Source organism: Pipistrellus hanaki (assembly GCF_964339955.1).
Source record: "Pipistrellus hanaki genome assembly, chromosome: 8".
NCBI lineage: Eukaryota > Metazoa > Chordata > Mammalia > Chiroptera > Vespertilionidae > Pipistrellus > Pipistrellus hanaki.
The window spans coordinates 47,632,384-47,652,531 of record NC_140510.1 but is presented as its reverse complement, the minus strand read 5'-3'; the positions used below and the strand labels follow the sequence as shown (position 1 = coordinate 47,652,531).

The 20,148-nt window shown below is 38.3% G+C and overlaps 1 protein-coding gene across 3 annotated transcripts in view; it reads left to right on the top strand.

Annotated features, from left to right (window-relative positions):
- The window catches only part of CHN1 (chimerin 1), a 146,161-nt gene that overhangs the window by 101,614 nt on the left and 24,399 nt on the right, over positions 1 to 20,148 (top strand). For all 3 annotated transcript variants that reach the window (XM_084892664.1, XM_084892666.1, XM_084892665.1), the window contains one exon: positions 19,226 to 19,310. In XM_084892664.1, the coding sequence (XP_084748790.1) occupies positions 19,226 to 19,310 (85 nt within the window). The remainder of the gene's footprint in view (positions 1 to 19,225; positions 19,311 to 20,148) is intronic.

The window sequence follows — 20,148 nt, the reverse complement described above, 5'->3', positions numbered from 1 at the left end:
TGCTGCTGACACGAGCAGCTTCTCTTCAGTTTCTAAGTATTTGTTTTCACCTTGTGTATGTGTAGTTCTAAATTATTGTTAATGTGCTTTACCAACTATACTTTAATCATCTTTCATCAAAATGATGTGTGTGATTCAAGCTGTGTGTAGATCTTGCCTCTACTTATAGCATGATATTCGGACTTGAAGTTCAGTCCTTTGCAACCTAATTTAAAGGACATACAATGTGAGGCCATGCATGAGACCCAGTTACACTTAATGGATGAATGGATGCACTGGCGTTTCTATAGTAACTTCCCAGTAGTTAAACAACTTTAAGCTGAAGTTCTTGAGACATCAATATTTTTAGGTTGGGAAAATGTCATAGTTTTGATGTTGGGAGTGTATAGTTTCAAAAGATGATAAAGCTGGAAACCCCATTCTGCCATTCGTTTATTAATTTATTCAGCAGATATAATGCACCATTATCTGTAGTTAGAAACTTTATTCCAAACTTGCCATTCATCCTGATTTATAACACCAGCATTTATTTTACTTAAATGCTAAATACAGAACTCCCAATATGCTGGGGTTTTTTTGCATAGTGAGGAATAGACTTTTATGATATTCAGATCATTTGGGGATACCGGATAAATTCCAGGATGTATGGGATATGTAAAGATTGCTACTATTTCAAGATAAACCAAATAGCATTTTCTTCTTTAATCTTAAGGCCTTGCCTTTCAGCCAGAATCTTTGATTTAAAATGGAACAAGACCATTTATGTGTATCAGGTCTCAACCACATCTTCCATTTATAAACCTAAATAGCACATACAGGTTACTAGGCCTCAGTTTCTTCTTGCATGATATAGAACTTGGTCTTACAGGATATTGATCAGGAAATGATCCCAGATAAATACAATATTTTTGCAAATACAAAGTTTATGTGTTGTTTCATGCTTAGGAACCTAAATGACAATAGTTTTTAAGCAGGAAACTAAGCATACTATTTAGAAATAACTGAGATTTAAAAATATACAATATTTCCAAAGATGTACCCTCTGGTGTGTTCAGCAGGAACAGATTGACCTATTAAGGATCCACTTCAGTGCTAAGTCAAGTTCATTGTACATGTTTTCTGACAGTATTGGTAAAAGACAAACAGTAGGTCTTTTCAAGGATTTGCATAAGCAAGCAAATATTCTCTATATTTTGGGTGTATTTCCAGTAATTTATCTATTTCAATTTAGCACATGGCTTTAATGAGGAAATTTTGTACAGCCAGAAAGTGCTGACTCTGGGGCCAATTGTGACTCTTAGCTTGGTACTCAAACTGTTTTAAAGATATTTGTCTTAAGGGGGGAAAAACATGCTCAGGAAATAACTTGTGTTAGATAGTGAGTTGCATTACATACTTTTTAGAGCTGCTAATAAGGTCAGAAGTCTCAGAACTTGACTCTTTCCATTGAAATTACTCTTTGTTATTTAAATGTTTCTGTAGGGTGGCATCATTAAAAAGTGTGTGTGTGTGGGGGGGGGGGGGGATGTCATACTTGGCTTCCAAGAACATCCCCCAAGAATTCAGACTCTGGCAGCAGTTCTCTCCCACACGAGCGTTCACTTAAGGTCACTGCTGCGATATGTAAGTGTGTATACAGTGCGGAGATTTATTGTGGGAAAACCCTGAGCATTTACATAATGACTGTTCACGCAGCCTTGCCATTGATTGTTTCCTGTGTTGGTAAAGTGTTTTCTGCCTCCCCACAAGCCCACTCACCAAAGCCTCATTTCAATGCGGTTTTCTTTTTTGCTTCTTGAACTGCCTTGTTATGTAATGTTGCTCTGTGGTGAACAGCTGCCAAACCTTATTTCAGAGAGTAAAGCCAAGAGTGTCTTATACCTTTGGGGGGGGGGGGGGGGGGGGCGGGGATCAGCTGGGCCTAACTCCAGACAGGTGTTTGTTTTTTTAAGGAAATAGAAACAAAACAGGAACCCTTCGCCTTTTGATATGTTATATAACATGGTCTTTTGCTCCCTGTTGTTACTTAATGATCTTTCTTGTGATCAATTCTTTGTCAAATCCTTATTATCTCTTCGGGGGAGGGTCATCATTTTAAAAATCAATTTTAACTGTCTCCTGGATCAGCCTCTCATAAGAACTGCCCCCATCCTAACACAAGAACAAGAGAGCAAGCTAATTTCTGGAGCAGTCCTTAAACTAAACAAGAAACTTATGACATTAAAAGGAAGACACAGCCAAAACCGGTTTGGCTCAGTGGATAGAGCATCAGCCTGCAGACTGAAAGGTCCCGGGTTGGATTCCGGTCAAGGGCATGTACCTTGGTTGCGGGCACGTCCCCAGTGGGGGGTGTGCAGGAGGCAGCTGATCGATGATTCTCTCTCATCGATGTTTCTAACTCTCTATAAAAACTCAATAAAATAATTTTTTTAATTTAAAAAATAAAAGGAAGACACAGGCACCCACCAGCAGTTAGTGTGCCCACACAGGAGGCTCTCTGTATAGAATGATAGCTGCATCCCAGCCCTTGCCCTCAGGAGCTTACTCATTATCTGTATGACCTTGGCAGATGACTTCATCTCTCTAAGCCTCTGATTCCGCATAAGGAAAAGTGAATGCTGGGAGTGTGTGGGCACATGGAGGTAGTCACTATTTTTGTTCTTATAGATTACCCCTAAATCCGTACCATGACTGATTTTCTTGCTGTTATAGTGGTCATGATGCAGTTGAGAACTCTGGCATGATTGTGGGGGCCAAAGACAGTTCTTGATTCTTAGCTCTCAGGCAGTGTTGGTTATGTAAGAGCAGTTGCATTTTCCTGCACCACAGAATACAGCGAAATCCTCTATATTTACTCCCTCCAAATTAAAGTATTCTATGTTTCACTTGGTATGTTTAATTCAGATAGTTCTATAAAATAAAATCAAGATTACATATGATAACAACAACACCAGAAACCTGGCTAGTTGGGCAAATTAAACAATTAGAAAGCGAACAGCATGAAGAACTTTAGTAAGTAGTTTCTTAAAAATCTTGAAGATAGTCTGGAAGTGGTGACTGGTTGGTTTTAGAGTTTCAGATACTTGCATTCTGCAACTAAATTAGATTGTAACGTAATAGATTTAATGTTGCCCAGATAATATACAAGCAATGAATCCTGAGATGTGAATTGATACTGTAATTATAACACTCTAACATGAACCATGTAATATTTGTTTTAGAGTAGAAGGGAGGGATAGAAACATCAGTGATGAGAGTCATTGATAGGCTGCCTCCTGCACACCACCTACTGAGGATTGAGCCTGCAATCTGGGCATGTGCCCTTGACCGAAACTGAACCCCGGACCCTTCAATCCTCAAGTTGACACTCTATCCAAGTGCAGAACCTTGTAATATTTAGTAAAATTACTGACTTAAGACTACTGGGATAAAGCAATAATAGTGAACCCGTCAATCCTGGCCACAGACCAGACATTGTGTGGTTTGGAAACTGAGGGGTAGGGATGGCCAGCACTCCTGCTCAAAGTGGCCTTTTCTTCTGAGGATACAGACAAATGCAAGCCCTGTGGTTTTCATTTGGTTCACATTTAAGAATGATTACAAAATTAACCAACAAATAAACAGCTAGAAGCAGCATGAAATTTAGAGTTAAATTTTAAGATCTGTAAGTTCTTTTATACCTTGAAAATTCTCTGATTCAATTATAATGAGAAGCATTTGATTTGTTAATATATTGTCTTCCGTTATTAAAATTTTATTAATGCCCATATGGAAACTAACTTTTAATACTGATTTTTAGAAAGAATAAAAATAAACTACATATGAAAGAATATTTTTAAAAATTAGTTATATTAACAGTCAGTGAAGTGTCAGATTCAAGGACTGAATATCCATCTTCCTTCTCCTGTCCCCCACATCTAGTAAAATGCCTTATCTCCTGTCCCCCACATCTAGTAAAATGCCTTATCTAGTAAAAAAGCACCCATTAAATGAAGTGACATGTGCTGAAGCCAGTTTGGCTCAGTGGTAGAGCGTCGGTCTGCGGACTGAAAGGTCCCAGGTTCGATTCCAGCCAAGGGCATGTACATTGGTTGCGGGCACATTCCCGGTAGGGGGTATGCAAGAGGCAGCTGGTCGATGTTTCTCTCTCATCAATGTTTCTAGCTCTCTATCTCTCTCCCTCCTCTCTGTAAAAAATCAATAAAATATATAAAAATATAAGCTTCAGCAATAAGGTCACTCATCATTGCTTCTCCTATCTATATGAACATGAGTGCCCCACATTAACATTTCAAAGGAATGATGTTTTCCTCCCAATAGTTATGTGTGTGTATACACAGGCACTATTCCTGATTCGTAATGTGGGTATTTTGCAAGAAAATATAAAAATAAAGGTCAGTGCAGGGAGGGATTATTTCTGCCTAGGGCAGTCAGACTTGTAAAGGCTGATAGAGAGTAGGGGATTGGATAAGATCATCTGTAAAGTCTCTGTGGGCATTGTGTTTCTATTCTAAGTATTCTTGGATAGAATACTTAGCAGATGTGTGAAAGCCAAAAGTAATGAACACACACTAGTCTGCCTCTGCTGCTGAGGAGGACCAGAGACTCAGAATGCACTCTCATCCAGGCCTCCATGCTACCCCGCAGCACTGCAGCCCCAACCCTGTCTGACCTTATGGTTCGTAATTCTGGCTGGGAACTGGCTGTAACCCCTCGAGTGCAAATCTAGATTGTTAAGACCATTGGGAAGGTTACTGCGTGCCATTAATAATCCAAAAAAGAAACATGTCACAAGTTTCTTTCTGGTTGGTACATAGTTGCTTATACTTCTTCACAGACATTTTATGGGACTAGAGAATTTTAAGATGCTATACTTAAGAAAAACCCATGATTTTGTGGATTGGAAGAATTGATATGGTCACTATACCCAAAGTGATCTACAGATTCAATGCAATTTTATCAAAATCCCAATGACATTCTTCACAGAAATAGAAAAGACAACCCTAAAATTCATATGGAACCACAAAAGACCCCAAATAGCCAAAGCAATATTAAGCAAGAACAAAGCTATAGTAATTAAAACAGTGTTAAAGCAGACATATGGACCGATGGAACAGAAAGCCCAGAAAAAAAGTCCATGCATCTATAGTCAATTCATCTTCAGCAAGATTGCCAAGAACAGTAAATGGGAACAGTAGTCTCCTCAATTAATGATATTGGGAAAACCAAATATCCACATGCAATGAAATTGGTCTCTTATAACATATACAAAAAAAAAAAAAGCAGTTCAAAATTGGATTAAACATTTAAATATAAGTCCTGGAACAAAAGAAAGAAAACATAGGAAGAAAGTTTCTTAACATTGGTCTGGGCAATGTGTTTTTGAATGACACCAAAGCACAAGCAACAACAGCAAACCAGACAAGTGGGACTATTTCAAACTAAAAAGCTTTTGCACAGCAAAGGAAATAACAGAGTGAAAAGAAAACTTAAAGAATAGGAGAAAATATAGGCAAACCATATATCCGATAAGGGAAGGGGTTTATGTCCAAAATATATAAAGAACTCATACAACTCAGTAGCAAAAAACAAATAACCCAGTTTTAAAATGGGTAAAAGACATGAATAGACATTTCTCAAAAGAAGATTATAAAAAAAAAAGATTGGCCACAAGATGCTCATCACTAATCAACCTCACAGCTGTTAGAATGGCTATTTTTTAAAAAGACAAAAAATACCAAGTGTTGATGAGGATGCGGAGAGAAGGGAATCCTTCAATACTGTTGGTACAAATGTAAATTGGTGTAGCAATTATGAAAACGGTATGGAAGTTCCTAAAAAAATTAAAAACATAGCTACCTTGTGATCCAGCAGTAGGTTGCCTTTTAACGCTGCTGATTGTTTCCTTTGCTGTGGTGCAGAAAGTGTATCATTACATGGAGCCTGCATGTCTGTTTTTGCTTTTGTTGTTTTAAAATTTGGAGAGAGATTTGGAAGTTTGTTTTTCTTTATTTAGAAGCTGTTAGTGGAATTTATTGGGAATTAAAAAACAAACTAAAAAGATTATCGAGTAGTTTAAATTTGGGGAGAGATTTACAAATGTGTCCTTCTCACTAGGTGGCTGTTGGTAAAACATATTAAGTGTCCTATTTCTTTTATGTAACTAAAAACAAGCCTGCACCAGATCTTCGGTTTAATTCCCAGTCAGGGCACATGCCCAGCTTTTGGACTCCATCCCCAATAGGAGGCGTGTAGGAGGCAGCTTATCAATGTTTCTATTTCTCTCTCCCTCTAGTATTACAAAAAAAAAAAAAAAAAAAAAACCAAGAAAATCTGAAGCTAGCCTTTGAAATTAAGATGTAGGGTTGCTACTTTTAAACACCTTAAGAAGGACACACAATTTCAGAAACTCACTTCAAAAATTCTTGGTTTTTTTTAATATATTTTATTGATATTTTATAGAGAGGAAGGGAGATGGATAGAGAGTTAGAAACATTGATGAGAGAGAAACATCGATCAGCTGCTTCTTGCACATCCCCTACTGGAGATGTGCCCACAACCAAGATACATGCCCTTGACCGGAATCAAATCTGGGACCCTTCGGTGTGCAGGTCGATGCTCTATCCACTGAGCCAAACTGGTTAAGACCAAAATTCTGTTCTTTTAATAATTTAGTTTTTGTGTCCACACAATAATTTAACCCTCAAGGATTGTTTTTTCCCCCTTACATTTGGGACATGTTGGTACTTTTATAGTTACTTGTATCACATATCCATTCTCCCCTTTCAGATTTAACTGAGGAGAAAGTCATAATTCTGTCCTGCTCATTCTGTAAGTTAAAGGAAGAGATGCATATGTAATATTTCATATCTCTATTTTTTAAAACCTTAATTGACAAATTATACTGTCATACTTCATTGTCCTTGAGACCCATTATGTCAAAATTCCTCAGTGGACAAAGAGTCTTCACTTGGGATTGAAGCCTACTGTAACTTCAATAAGATTGCCAAAGCATGTGCCTAAAAAATATGTACATGTCATAATATCTTACCTCAGTTATTGTCTATATTGCCAAGTTCCTTATTATCTGAGTATACTTATCATTAGTCAGCATTCATTATTTGTATATAATAGTATAATACATGACACAAAAATACCATTGTCTAAAGAGAATATATGCAAATATTGGTTTTTCTTTTTTAAATACTTTACCACAGTAATGATGTTATCTGGGAAAACCACCACAAATTCTTTTTCTGATAAACACCAGTTTTCTTTCCCAGGTTTACTCTTCTTAAATTATCTTAAGATTCTCCTGGTTACAAAATAGGAAAGCTAGAAAAGGAAGGGGAAATAGCCCAGTAGTGTCGCACTTCCGGATAACATAGTCAACTGCTTATTTTTTGTATTATATATATATTGCTTGAGGAGCAAAAATGGAACTTGAGTGTGTTTTTAAAAGTGTTATCCAGATGTAAAAGTTAAAAAGAAAATAATATATCCACTTTTAGGTCATGGGAATGAGAGGCTTCTTGTTATGTAGGTGATATCCTACAGTCTGCTGTATTAGAAATGACATTTTGGCTGTCAGTGTGAATGGATTCGCCCAAATCGGGCCTAAACTGTCAGGCTCACTCCTTCTCTTTTTTAGAATTCCCTTTGGAGTTCCAGCTCTCACATGTGCCACACCCTAATCACTGCTTTTGGCTCTGCCGCACAAGCTTGGCTAGTGCCCTTGTTCATAAAGAGAAGGCCCATCTCTAGGAAGCATGCGATTTTGCTTTGATGGATGTTATTACAGCTCATTTCTCCAAAATTGTATGACATTGCTTCAGTGTGTCTGTTTCAATCCTCCATTTGGAACCCATGCCTGATATTTGCCATTTGATGGAACAGATAGGACTCTCCATTTCAAGTGCTGGAAAGCCAAACCCATGCTCTCCAAGGCAAAAGGAAGTTATAGTCTGGTGTTAGTTGACGCAGAAGCTTAATAATGTCAACAAAACTCTATCTCCAAGCTCCCTCTTCATGTTTAGGCTCCTACTGCTGACCAGGTGCTGGTAGGGATTCCAGCTCTGTATACTGCAGATGCCAGTCAGAGATTGTGTGCACACACGTAAGCAGGTACAAGGCAGTTGCACAGCATTGCTGAGCCTCCTCATCTATTTATACCACCCCAAGCTAGCAGTAAATTCAACATCATACTTGGGTCCAGCATTTTTTTTTTCCAATATCACAAGCATTTTGCTTATAACCCATTATAATCTTATGGGACCACCATCGTATATATGCCTCAGCCTGAAAAGTGAACTTGTTACCCCTCACATATGATAACAAAATGAATTTATAGAGGACATCTCTAGGATTTAGATATTAAACGTGTGTCCAGTTTCTCTTAAATTTTATTTTCACATTTCAGCTTTTTAAATGTGTTTATAGTTTTATGGTTTTACAGGACTTTTAAGTTTGCACACACAAGAATACAATGTACAATTTTTTAAAGAAGAGAAATTACTTTTATACTACTGTTTTCTGTATTAACATCTTTAAAGATTATTTCAATGTAGGAAAAGTTTGTAAACAGAAAAATCAAATTATTTGTTTTCCATTGGTACTCCTACAAAATGTTTTGTTTTTTTTAAGTGGGGGAGAGGAGTATATGTATTACATACAGATGAATAAAGAATGACAGCAAAGCCCTAGCTAGTGTGGTTCAGTGGATAGAGCATCGGCCTGCGGACTGAAGGGTCCCAGGTTCAATTCTGGTCAAGGGTTTGTACCTTGGCTGTGGGCACATCCCCAGTAGGGAGCGTGCAGGAGGCAGCTGATCGATGTTTCTCTCTCTCAACAATGTTTCTAGCTCTCTATCCCTCTCCCTTACTCTCTGTAAAAAATCAATAAAATATATATATATTTTTAAAAGAATGACAGCAGAATTCTCATCAGAAACTATGCAAAACAATGGAATGACATCTTTAAAGTACTCAACAACAAAAAATACCAACCTGGAATTCTGTTTCCAGCAAAACATCTTTTAAAAATGAAGACAAAAAAAAAAAAAAAAAAAATGAAAATATCACCTGGAGACCCATAGTACTAGAATACTAAGGGAAGTTCTTCAGACAGAGGGAAATTATACCAGATGGAAATTTAGATCTATTCAAAAGAATAAGATGCCAAAAATGGTGAACATGTGGGTAAGTGTAAAATTTGTGTTTTCTTCATTTTAGTGCCATTAAAGGATAATTGACTGTTTAAAACAAAAATAGGGATGTATTATATAGTTATACAAGTAAAATGTATGACAACAGTTGCATAAAATATGGGGTTGGGAAAGTGCAAGTATACTAAGATTCTATACCTGTACCTGCAGTGGCATAATATTATTTGAAAGTAGACTGATAAGTTAAAGATATATATTGTAGACCTTAAAGCAAACTTTAAGAAATAATAGTTATAAGTTAATAGTGGAAACAAAATAGATTCATAAAATCTATGCAATTTATTCAAAAGTATGCAAGAAAGAGAAAAAGGAATAAAGAACAAATGGAATAGTATTTTGGAGACAAAAGTAAGATAACAGGCTTAAACCCAGTCATACTGATAGTTATAGTATATGGAAATGGCCAAACACCCCATGAAAGGCAGAGGTTGTCAGATTGGGTAAAAAGGCAATATCCAACTAATTGTTACCCATAAGAAACCTATTTTAAATATAAATACACAGAGAGGCAAAAAGAATAAGCTATAGAATTATCAAGCAATAATTCAAAGAAAATTGGAGTGGCTATATTTATATTAAATGCAGTTTTTAGACAAGAAATAGTAATGGGAGTAAAATTCATCAAGAAGACATAACAATTTAAAATTTACATGCACCTAACAATAGAGATTTAAATTACATTATTCAACAACTGAATTGAAAAGTGAAATAGATAATCCATAATTATAAATGGAGATTTCCTACTTTTCTCCAGATGAACAAATAGAAAAAAAAGACAAATGGAAAATTATTAAGAATACAGAAGCCTTAAACAACAGTATCAACCAATTTGACTTAATTGATATTTATATAATACTAGAGGCCTGGTGCACGAATTCCTGCACAGGTGGGGTCCAGCCAACCTGCCTCATTGGGGGCCCACCAGGCCGGGCTGGTGGGGGAGAGGGGCCACTGGTGGTTGGCCAGCTGGCCCCACCCCCAATTGGGGTATTGAGAGCTGTTTGGGGGCCGGGCTGGCTGGGGATGGGGACAGTGGGGGCCCAGACCAGGTCGGTTGGCTGCCACAGTGCATTTCATAGCCACCAGTCGTTCTGGTTGCTGGGCTCTTATATATTTAGATTCTCAGCAACAGCAGAATATACATACTATTCAAGTGAACATGGAAGATTCACCAAGACAGTATTTCAGGCCATAAAACAGGTATCAATAAATGTAAAAGGACTGAAATTATACAAATCATAATCTCTCACCACAACAGAATTTCAAAATCAATAGCAAATATCAGAAAAACTCCCCACATATTTAAAAATTAAGCATCTTACTGCTGAATAACTCATGGATTAAAGAAATCGCAAGGGACATTAAAAAATGCATCATATCAAGATTCATGGAATGTGGCAATAGTAATATATATGGTGAAATATTTACTATTAAAATGCTTATTTTAGGAAAATGAAGAAAAGGTCTTCAATCAAAGAGCTAAGTTTTATCATAAGAATAAAAGATAAGAAGACCCAGTTAAACCAAGCAACAGAAGGATGGAAATGCTCAAGATAGGAGCAGCTGTCAATGAAATAGAAATAATAAAGAAAATCTGGATCTCTTTTACTAGAGCTTTAAGAGGGTTTTTTAAGCCACATAGTTTCATAATTTCTTGCGAATTTTAGTCAAACTTTTTTCCTGATATATTATAGGAATACTTCCATTCATAACATGTTAAAAGATTACACTTCTTTAGAGGACAGATTTAAAACCAGGCCAAAGAGAAATTGAAACCTGGTTGTGTGGGAATGTCAATATTAGTACCTACTTGTGGTCTGGTCTGAGCCTGTTGTCTCTCAGTGTTCAGTTTAGTGTGTGGATTATACCCTGGTTTTTACTGCATAACCAAGTGAATTCATTTATTTTATTTTGCTTTTACACCCCCCCATACTATAACTTTAGGAGACTGGAATTTTGAAGTATTGATTTATTGTATTGATATTGTACTACTCATATTTCAGTGCAAATTTATTCAACTAGTGAAACTAAACTTTCAATGTAGAAGGGTTTACTTTATGTCATTTGACATTTTAAAACTTTAACCATGGTTCATTTTAGAGGTAAAGTTCTCATTAGAGCTCCTTTAACAACAACACAAAAAATTGCTTCTGAAACTTATTTTTTTAAAAGTCTAAACATTATGAGTTTTCTAACACTTTAAACACCCATATATTGAAATACACCTGTTTTTGCATTGTTGGTTATATTTATGGTTATAGTATTTAATATATAATCTGTACCTTGTAATGTGATCAGAATAAATAAAAGGAATGCCTTGAGAACTCCCATTTTTCCGCCGCGTGATTCCTGTGTTTCAGGCAGATGACTATGTGTCAGGGGCCACTCTTGTGTGTATGTTGGCTCCAGACCTAAGTGTTCTAGCACAGCGGTCACCAACCCATGGTCCATGAGGCCCGAAAGGTTGGCGACCACTGTTCTAGCAAGTTCATGGTCTGCACCACATGAACCCAGCTGTCATTTTAGAGATATTTCTCCCTCACAGGCAAGGAATGGGGATAGGAATGGGAAGGGATAGGGACATCCTTAACACATTAAGCGCCCAGTCAGTCATCAGTGACTGACACTAACTATACTTTCTGTCTGGAAGACAAAACAGGCTGGGCACCTAACATGTTAAGGAAGCCAGAAGGAAATTTAAATGCAGGATTACAGTGAATGGGTTGTATGCTTGGAATTGGTAATTATTTTTCCTGTACATGTTTACTTAAGATACTGTTTTATATACCAGTCCTATGTTAAGTACCCCCTCCCCACCTTTTGTTTGAGGGAATCCCTACACAGCTCTATATATTTGTTCCTAATGATCATAGCCAATGTTAAGCATTCTCTTCTCATGGTTTAATAGTATAATCAAAATGCTTTGACTGAAGTGGCAAAATCAGTACCAAAATTCTAAATCCCAAATCCTTTGGATCAAAATTAAGCCATCTTGGTGAGACTGAAATTGGATACTTAAAAGATACATTCTGATTGCCCTGAAGATAAAATGGGGAGAAGGGGGAAACGCCTTTCCTGCCCAGCTGTCTGCCTACCTACATCTCTTCCTTTTTGGTTTTGATCATCTGTTCTCTCCCTCCCTCGCCCAATACCATGCTGCAGAACTGACTCATCAGAGGCTCCGGAATGAAGAGTGGCAGCCCAACCTCATTCCCACCTTCCCAGGCAAAATTTTGTTTCCCCTAATGTTCTTATCACCTCCATCCTGGTCTGCATTTGCATTTGCAGCAGGCTTTGCAGTCTCCTTGGCTGTTTGTGTTCATGCTTATTTCAAGAGGTAGTGTTATGGAAGGGAGAACGAGAAGGGCTAATTTTTTCTCATTTCCTTTCCCTCGTTTGTTACTGACGTTCAAGCTGGAGATTTGAATGTCAGTAACATGATGGGAAAAAGACGCCAGGGTTTTGGTCGGTGGTACAGCAATTCCAGTTGAGAGTGGCTTCAGTGTTTACTAGGGTCAGTGCCAGGAGGCACACACCCTTGGCCTGTGCCACGGGGGCCCCTCGTTAGTCCACCCGTCTCCCTTCCTGTCTGTCCCTCTCAGCCTGGCTCCAGCCAGTGCCTTCTCTGTGACAGATTTGGCGTCCACTAATGAAGCTAGTCTTTCATCTCTATTTTTAAAGTGATTAACTTGAAAGGAGTCCTTCTTGGGTGAAAAGCAGTCTCGATGTCATGGTAACAAACTTGTCTTTTCTCCAGTTGCAAAAGAGAAGAGGGCTTTAAAACTCCTTGCTATGCCCTTTGTGCATGAAGGTATAGTTCATGCCAGGTACTCTGTCACTGACGCACCAAAGCCTCTGGAGGCGGCCTAGGAAAGATGGCAGTGGCCCACTCACAAGATTGCTTGGCTCTGGGGACCACCCCTGACCGCACTGATAATGTTTTATACTGAAGCCGATTGCTTTTTTGTATTACCTCACCAAAACATCCTCCCTATAGAAACCCTTTTTCAGCAAATTGTTCGAATGATTTGTTTAAATAACTCCACGGAAGACGTAATGGTGTTTCTAGAGGAGGCCGTGTCTCCCGCCTTATAAAGCAGTGCTATTAAGGTTGCATAGTAAACAGCAGAAACAGGCAGCTTGTGAGGAACAAAGACTAGTGGATGTCATAGGATAAAGTCAGATGCTATCAATACCTCAGTCATCACAAGAATATGCCCGTTAGCCTCAACTATCAGAAACACGGGCAAGGATGCCACCCTGGTTCTTAGCATCCTCCGAAGCAGAAAGAATCTCCAAGATGCAACTTCTGATCTTTTCATTGTTATATTTTGAGTGCCAGTTACATTCTGATTTCATCATTTTAAGACCAGTAATCAAAATGCAGCCATGAATAGTAAACAAAGGTGTCGGCATTGTCAGCGCCCTCAGCCTCATCTGTGGGGTCAGCACCTGCTTCCATGGTGCTGGCAGAGCAGGGCAGCCCAAGAGCTGTTCTCTGTGTATAATGTGTCCGATTGATTTTTTTAGATACCTTTTCTGAATTGGTAAATACGTGATATAAACATCACTGATTATGTAAGACTACATGCAGAATAAACTATTTAAAGCTCAAGTTTAGCACACTCACCCCTTTAATAAGAAAGTATTTGTTACTTTTTCTTTAATGCACTTGACACTGTGACAGTATGACTTAGTGCCCCTCAGGAAGGAAACTGGCTTCCAAGTTCAGCAGTCTGTTAATTTCTGGCACATTCCAGTTCCTGTCCCCCACTCCCCGCAACTCCTCATTTGCTTAGTAACTGAACCGCTGTGCTAATGCATGGAGACTACAGACTAGGAACTTCCTTAGCTTCTGGCCTCCAGGCCCCCAGCACTCCTGCAGCCGTCCTCTTTCCTCTTACTCTTTTTTGAGCTCGGAGAAAGGGAAAGTAATTTTCCTCTAATTCAGAGCTAATCCTTCTACCTGGATCCCATCTCCCTTTGACGCCTTCAGAAACCTACTCCATGAGGTAGTTACCTCCTCTTTCCCTTCCCTTCCACTGTTGTTATTCACAAACACTTACGTGATGGCATATACAAAGAGGAAGAGGGTATCGGCTAGGGATGCACTGTAGGTTTCTCCCTGTAAATACACTGCAGAAATGCTCTACTGACAGCCTCCCTCCTAGTCTGCTCCTCTACTCTTGTTCCTTCTGTTAATGCCATCACCCCTCGCCCGCTCTCCCCTGACAGTTAGCCCAGGTGCTTCCCATCTCCAGACCCTGTTGGTTCTGCCTCCCAAAAACCTCATCCCTTTCTCTTGATCACCACTGCCTAAGTGCAGATCCATGTCATCCATCCCCTGGACCACTGCCACAGCATGCTGCGCAATCTGTCTTCTTCCAGCCTGTCCCCCTTCCTTGACTGTGTCGCTCTCCTTAAAAGTCATCATTGGCCTTTCATTGCTCACTAGGCAGAGTATAAATCTGTAGGCATGGACAAGGCCCTGTCTGCCAACCATCTCCTGCCATGCCAGTCATTCCCACGCCCACCCTTCCTTGGAATTCTCTGAACATATTGCTTCACTCATGCTTTGTGCCTTTGATCTCCCAGCTTTTCCTGTGTGCCAACAGGGACACCCCATGAGTCGCCTGGCTGACCCTACTTAAGCCGGTGGGTTGCTTCAAGCCTGAGGAGTGCCCCTCCCCCCCCACTTCCTTCACACTTGGTAGGTGCTGTCAGTAGAGCATTTTGCAGAGTATTTAAAGGGAAAAACCTACAACGCATTCCTTGAGCCAATATCCTTTTTATCTTTGTATGTGTCATCACTTTAAGTATTCATGAATAATAAAAATAATTAATGAAGTCTCTCTTTGGATGACCTCTAGAGAAATAGAAAAAAAAGGCTGCAATATTCAGTTTTTTGCTAATGCCATCTAGTTATTGAGCCATAGAGATAACAAAACAAAATTTAAGAAATATGAATTTTAGATATAAAAATTCAAAAGGGAATTCAGGTAACCCCTGTTGTACAAATAGAAGTTTCATAAGCTTCTGGTATTTTGGTGCTAATTGGTAGAACAGTTTCTTGGAGAGCTATGAAAGCAACTTTCTAAAAAAATTAAAAACAATAAAATCATCCCCAAATTGCTCAGGATGCCTTTATAAAAAGCTGTCCAAGAAGGAAGTGTGTAAATAATTTCCCAAAGATTGCTTTCTGAGATAATTGAATGATCATTTAATTAGAGGATATTGGGCCTGCTTGGACAGTTACACCCTTCAGGGAGTGTAATACGAAGAAATGTGCCAAGATCTGCAAAATGACACATTCACTATTTCTTCTGTGAAGGTGAGGAAGAGAATTAGTTTTATCATAATATCTCAGTGCTATTTGCAAGAGCCCTTTATAAAGTAAGTTCACGAGATCTACTCTGCATTGTGCTCCCCTTAATCATGAGTTAACGGGCAGGTACGGAAGTGGGGCTTCCAGTCCCTTCTTCTTAACCAGGGGTCCTCAAACTTTTTAAAGTGGGGGCCAGATCACGGTCCCTCAGAGAGCTGGAGGGCCGAACTATATGAACTACTAATTCCTACTGTAACACCTCGGCTGCGCTTACTGCCCAAAAAACCTGGCGGGCCGGATCAGACTCCTCTGCGGGCCGCATGTGGCCCGCGGGCCGTAGTTTGAAGACCCCTGTTCTTAACCTTACCAAGTTAGGTGAGACTGGGCTACCCTGAGATCTGGCAACTGAGAAGCCAGTTTGCATCCCAAAGACTTTCCCTAAAAATAACCTCACAGTTCTATAGCTATTTATATAATAGTCTCTAACCTTTTTTATGAGTCAGAGCTATCTATGTCACTCATTCTCTTCAGACTGAAGCAGGATTGCATAGTTTACCCAGTTTCATTCACTCAGAGGAACATGGACCAACACAAGGACATCCCAATCTATCTGAATGTTGATCTTGGACTCTGCTTCAGGAACTCCAGGAAATACTTTCAATTTGCAGACTCTGAGCATCATTAACAATCCAGAAGCAACTGTGTCTGCATTCCTGATGCTTTCCCGTCAAAGACATAAAAGGGATTATGCCTTCTTTCCAAAATCAACACGATGCTTAGTACTCAAGCTCACTTGGCAATAACCAGAGTTAAGAGCACATACCTGCTTAGAATGAACCCCAGGTTACCCGTTGCAGCTGTATATGGGTAATTTTCCAGGAATAGTATTTTGAAATCTGATAGAACATATTTCATTGATTCTAATATGTACTTTTGTTTCATTTTAACACCTTGAAATTGGCATTTTTGTCTTATAATCAGTGACTTGTCATAATTTTGACACAGTTTTTCTAAATGGAATAAACAGGGTAGGACAAAAGTAGACTTACAGTTGTGAGTATGTAAAAATTTATTCTTGTATTATTATTAATCATTGTATTATTTTCCATACAAACTGTAAACCAAATTTTGCCCCATTTACATTTACTGTAAGTCTTATGTTCAGTAGCATCTTAAGTTTGAAGAAATATATATATATTTATATATATCTTAGAGCGTTGCCTTGGTTTCTAAGACCTATTTGATACATACATAGAACAGCAGTAAAAATGACCATTTTAGCTGTGAATTTCATTATTAGCAATAGCTGTTACAGCAGTTATTTATGTTGGAATCAAATAGTCACACTCTGATATTCACACTCTTTATTACTATTTTTCTGCAGGAAGAAATCATATATATATATACATATATATATATGTGTGTGTATATATATATATATATATATGAAATTATCTCAAGTAAATGTAATTCGATACAGCTCAGTGGCTTCCTTGTTCCCTCTTCCTTTAAACACCACACACACACACACACACACACACACACACAAAACTTATTTCTTGAGTGCATTTTCAGCCAATATTTGCTCAGAAATCTTATTGTGTTACTAATAATATTCATTTTTTTCTATTCTCTGTTTGGGGTTTGAAAGTATTCATTACTTTCCTATTTGACCAATACTTTTCCACCTGAGTTAAGGTAGAATGCCTTCTCTTTCCTGTACATACTAGGTGTACTAGTTACTAATGCGGATTTTTTTTCAATAGATGGAGCTATACATATGTTGATATATATGTGATTTGATATGTATGCTATTTGTTGTATTGACAGCAAGTTCAAAACTTCATATTCAAATTTGCTGAAGGTGTTAACATCAGATATTTTTTTTACGCTTAAATATGTCAAATTTTGTGGCAAGAAAAGAGCATTTGTGGGAAGTTTTAATTCATTATTTTGAAGAAAAAGTTATCTACTTCAGGAAGCTTATGGTGAACATGTTCCATCTCAAGATACTTGTGAACACTGGTTTAAATGTTTTAAAAGTGATGATTTCAATGTGAAAGACAAAGAAATCCAGGTCAACTAAAAAAGTTTGAAGACCAATAATTACAAGCATTATTGGATGAAGATACATGTCAAACTCAAAACCAACTTGCAGAAAGATTAAACATTGCTCAGCAAATAATTTCTGATCATTTATAAGCAATGGGAAAGATTTTAAAGGGAGGAAAATGGGTGCCACATCACCTGAACGAAAGACAAATGGAAAATTAAAAAGTCATCAGTAAAATGTTGCTTCAACAGCACGAAAGAAAGTCTTTTTGGTATTAAATTGTGACTGGTGATGAAATGTGGATTTATTTTGAGAATCCCAAATGCACAAAATCATGGGTTGATCCTGGTCAACCATCAACATCGACTACAAGGCCAAATCGCTTCAGAAAGAAGACAATGCTCTGCGTTTGGTGGGATCAGGAAGGTGTATTGTGAGCTTCTAAAACCAGGTGAAACCATTAATACTGATTTTGTTGTCGGTAGCTAGGATAGGATTGCTGAAATGGAGGGGAGAACAAATAATCAATTTGAACCACGCTTTAATTGTGAAATGACCAGAATGGGCCAGAAGACACGGCAAAGTAATTTTGCTTCGTGATGATGCACCATCACACACTTCAAAACCAGTTAAAGGCACTTTAAAAGATCTTGCCTAGGAAGTATTAACCCACCCGCTGTATTCACCAGACCTTGCTCCTTCAGATTACCACTTGTTCTGATCGATGGCACATGTACTTTCGGAGCATCACTTCAAAACAAATGAAGAAGTGGAAAATTGGGTTTCTAAATGGTTTGCCTCTAAACAAGAAAAGTTCTATTGGGATGGTATCCACAAATTACCTGAAAGATGGGGAAATGTGTAGCTAGAGATGGACATTACTTTGAATAAAGCACTTTTGATGTTTCTCTTGAAATTATGTTTTCTTTGATTTACAAAATCTGCATTATTAACTGGTAGTAAGAACCTATAGGTGTCTTAGCCCTGGAATCCTTTCTCCTTTGGGTTCCTTCCTTAGGGATAAAGGACTCAACTGTAGTATAACCTTTATGAGCTAGAATGGTTAATGAGTAATTCCTGTGCTAAAACAGGGTTCCTGACTGACTGTAGTTCCTAAAATACATTCAGTCTCTTTGCTAACATAGTTAAGTATCAAATAGTTTTGAACAGAAATTGGCACTTCATGATGATTCAGTCGTGACCAGTCACTAAGTGTCACCTTCAGCATTTGTGGCCCTCACTGTGGTCATAGGGGACAAAAGGCGGATCACCTGTCAAAACCCTCCTCAGGACTCAGACGTGCTGTTCATGGCTCCTCCCCCTCCTCCTGCATGCCACAGTGCTCAGAGAATGCCAGCGTAACACGTAAAGGGGGCTGCTCACTGGGAAGGGAACAGTTGCAAAAGTAAATTGCAGAATACTGGTGTGCTTTGCCACCACGTATAAGACTAAGAGGGAAGAAATTTTATCTTCTTGTCAGTTTGACTCATCTAAGGCTTTGCGGAATGTGACCATATCGTGCCCCTTCAGTGCTAACCTGGTCTGGTGTGTGTATCAGCCCTTTACAGGAAACGCCTCCTCACTAGCATTTGCCTCCGGCCACTTTGTCGCTCTTCTCTTTCAGGTCCACACGTTCAGAGGGCCGCACTGGTGTGAGTACTGTGCCAACTTCATGTGGGGTCTCATTGCTCAGGGAGTGAAATGTGCAGGTAAGAGCTCTTCCCTCTCCCGTTCTGAGTGAGGAGTCAGGAGGAGGGCGGGGAGGAGACTGGCTGTTACGCACAATGGTCTGGGCCCTGGTTTGCCCTTAACACACATGCAGTTGTCTGGATTTCCAGGCAGCCAATTTGGAAATTGATATTTTATCTGCCCTTAACCTTGTACTTAATGAACAACAGACCAGGGATCTGGTATTAGTCCTTTAAAAAGACAGAAGTCAGCTTGTTCAAAAAGTCTGATAAAAGGAGATACGTACAAGTAAGGCAGTTATATTTAACTGCTGTCTTTGATGTTGCAGGAACTAAATTTATAAAAATGATTTTTTTAAAAACAGTATACAGGGGCCTGTGATTGTTGCCTTGGAAACTGAATTTTAAAGATAAGTTGTTAAGCTGGATTGTCCTTACTAATTTTTTGAAAAATCGAGTTGAAGCTGTAGAAATCTGAATTTATCTTTGAAGAGGGTTACCAAATTCAGCAAAAGCACTTATTTCACTAGTATCTTGTGATATTTTAAATTTTTGAATATACCAAATCTTTTTATAAAGCATAACCACAATATTTTTAGATTTAAATTTAGAAACTTTTAAGATTTGCACATAAAGAAATAGCCACGCTTTATGAAATAAGTGCTTATTCACACCATGTGAAATTCATTTGTATATAACAACTATACAGAGTATTGGTCATTTATTCAAACTCCTCTAAATTCTGGCATAAGCTTAAAGATGACCACTTAAACTTTAAATACATAGTGTTTGGTCACATAAGTTTCTTTCTGCTCTTTAAATTATAAAACTGAAAACTGCCTTCTTACATGGCGTTTAG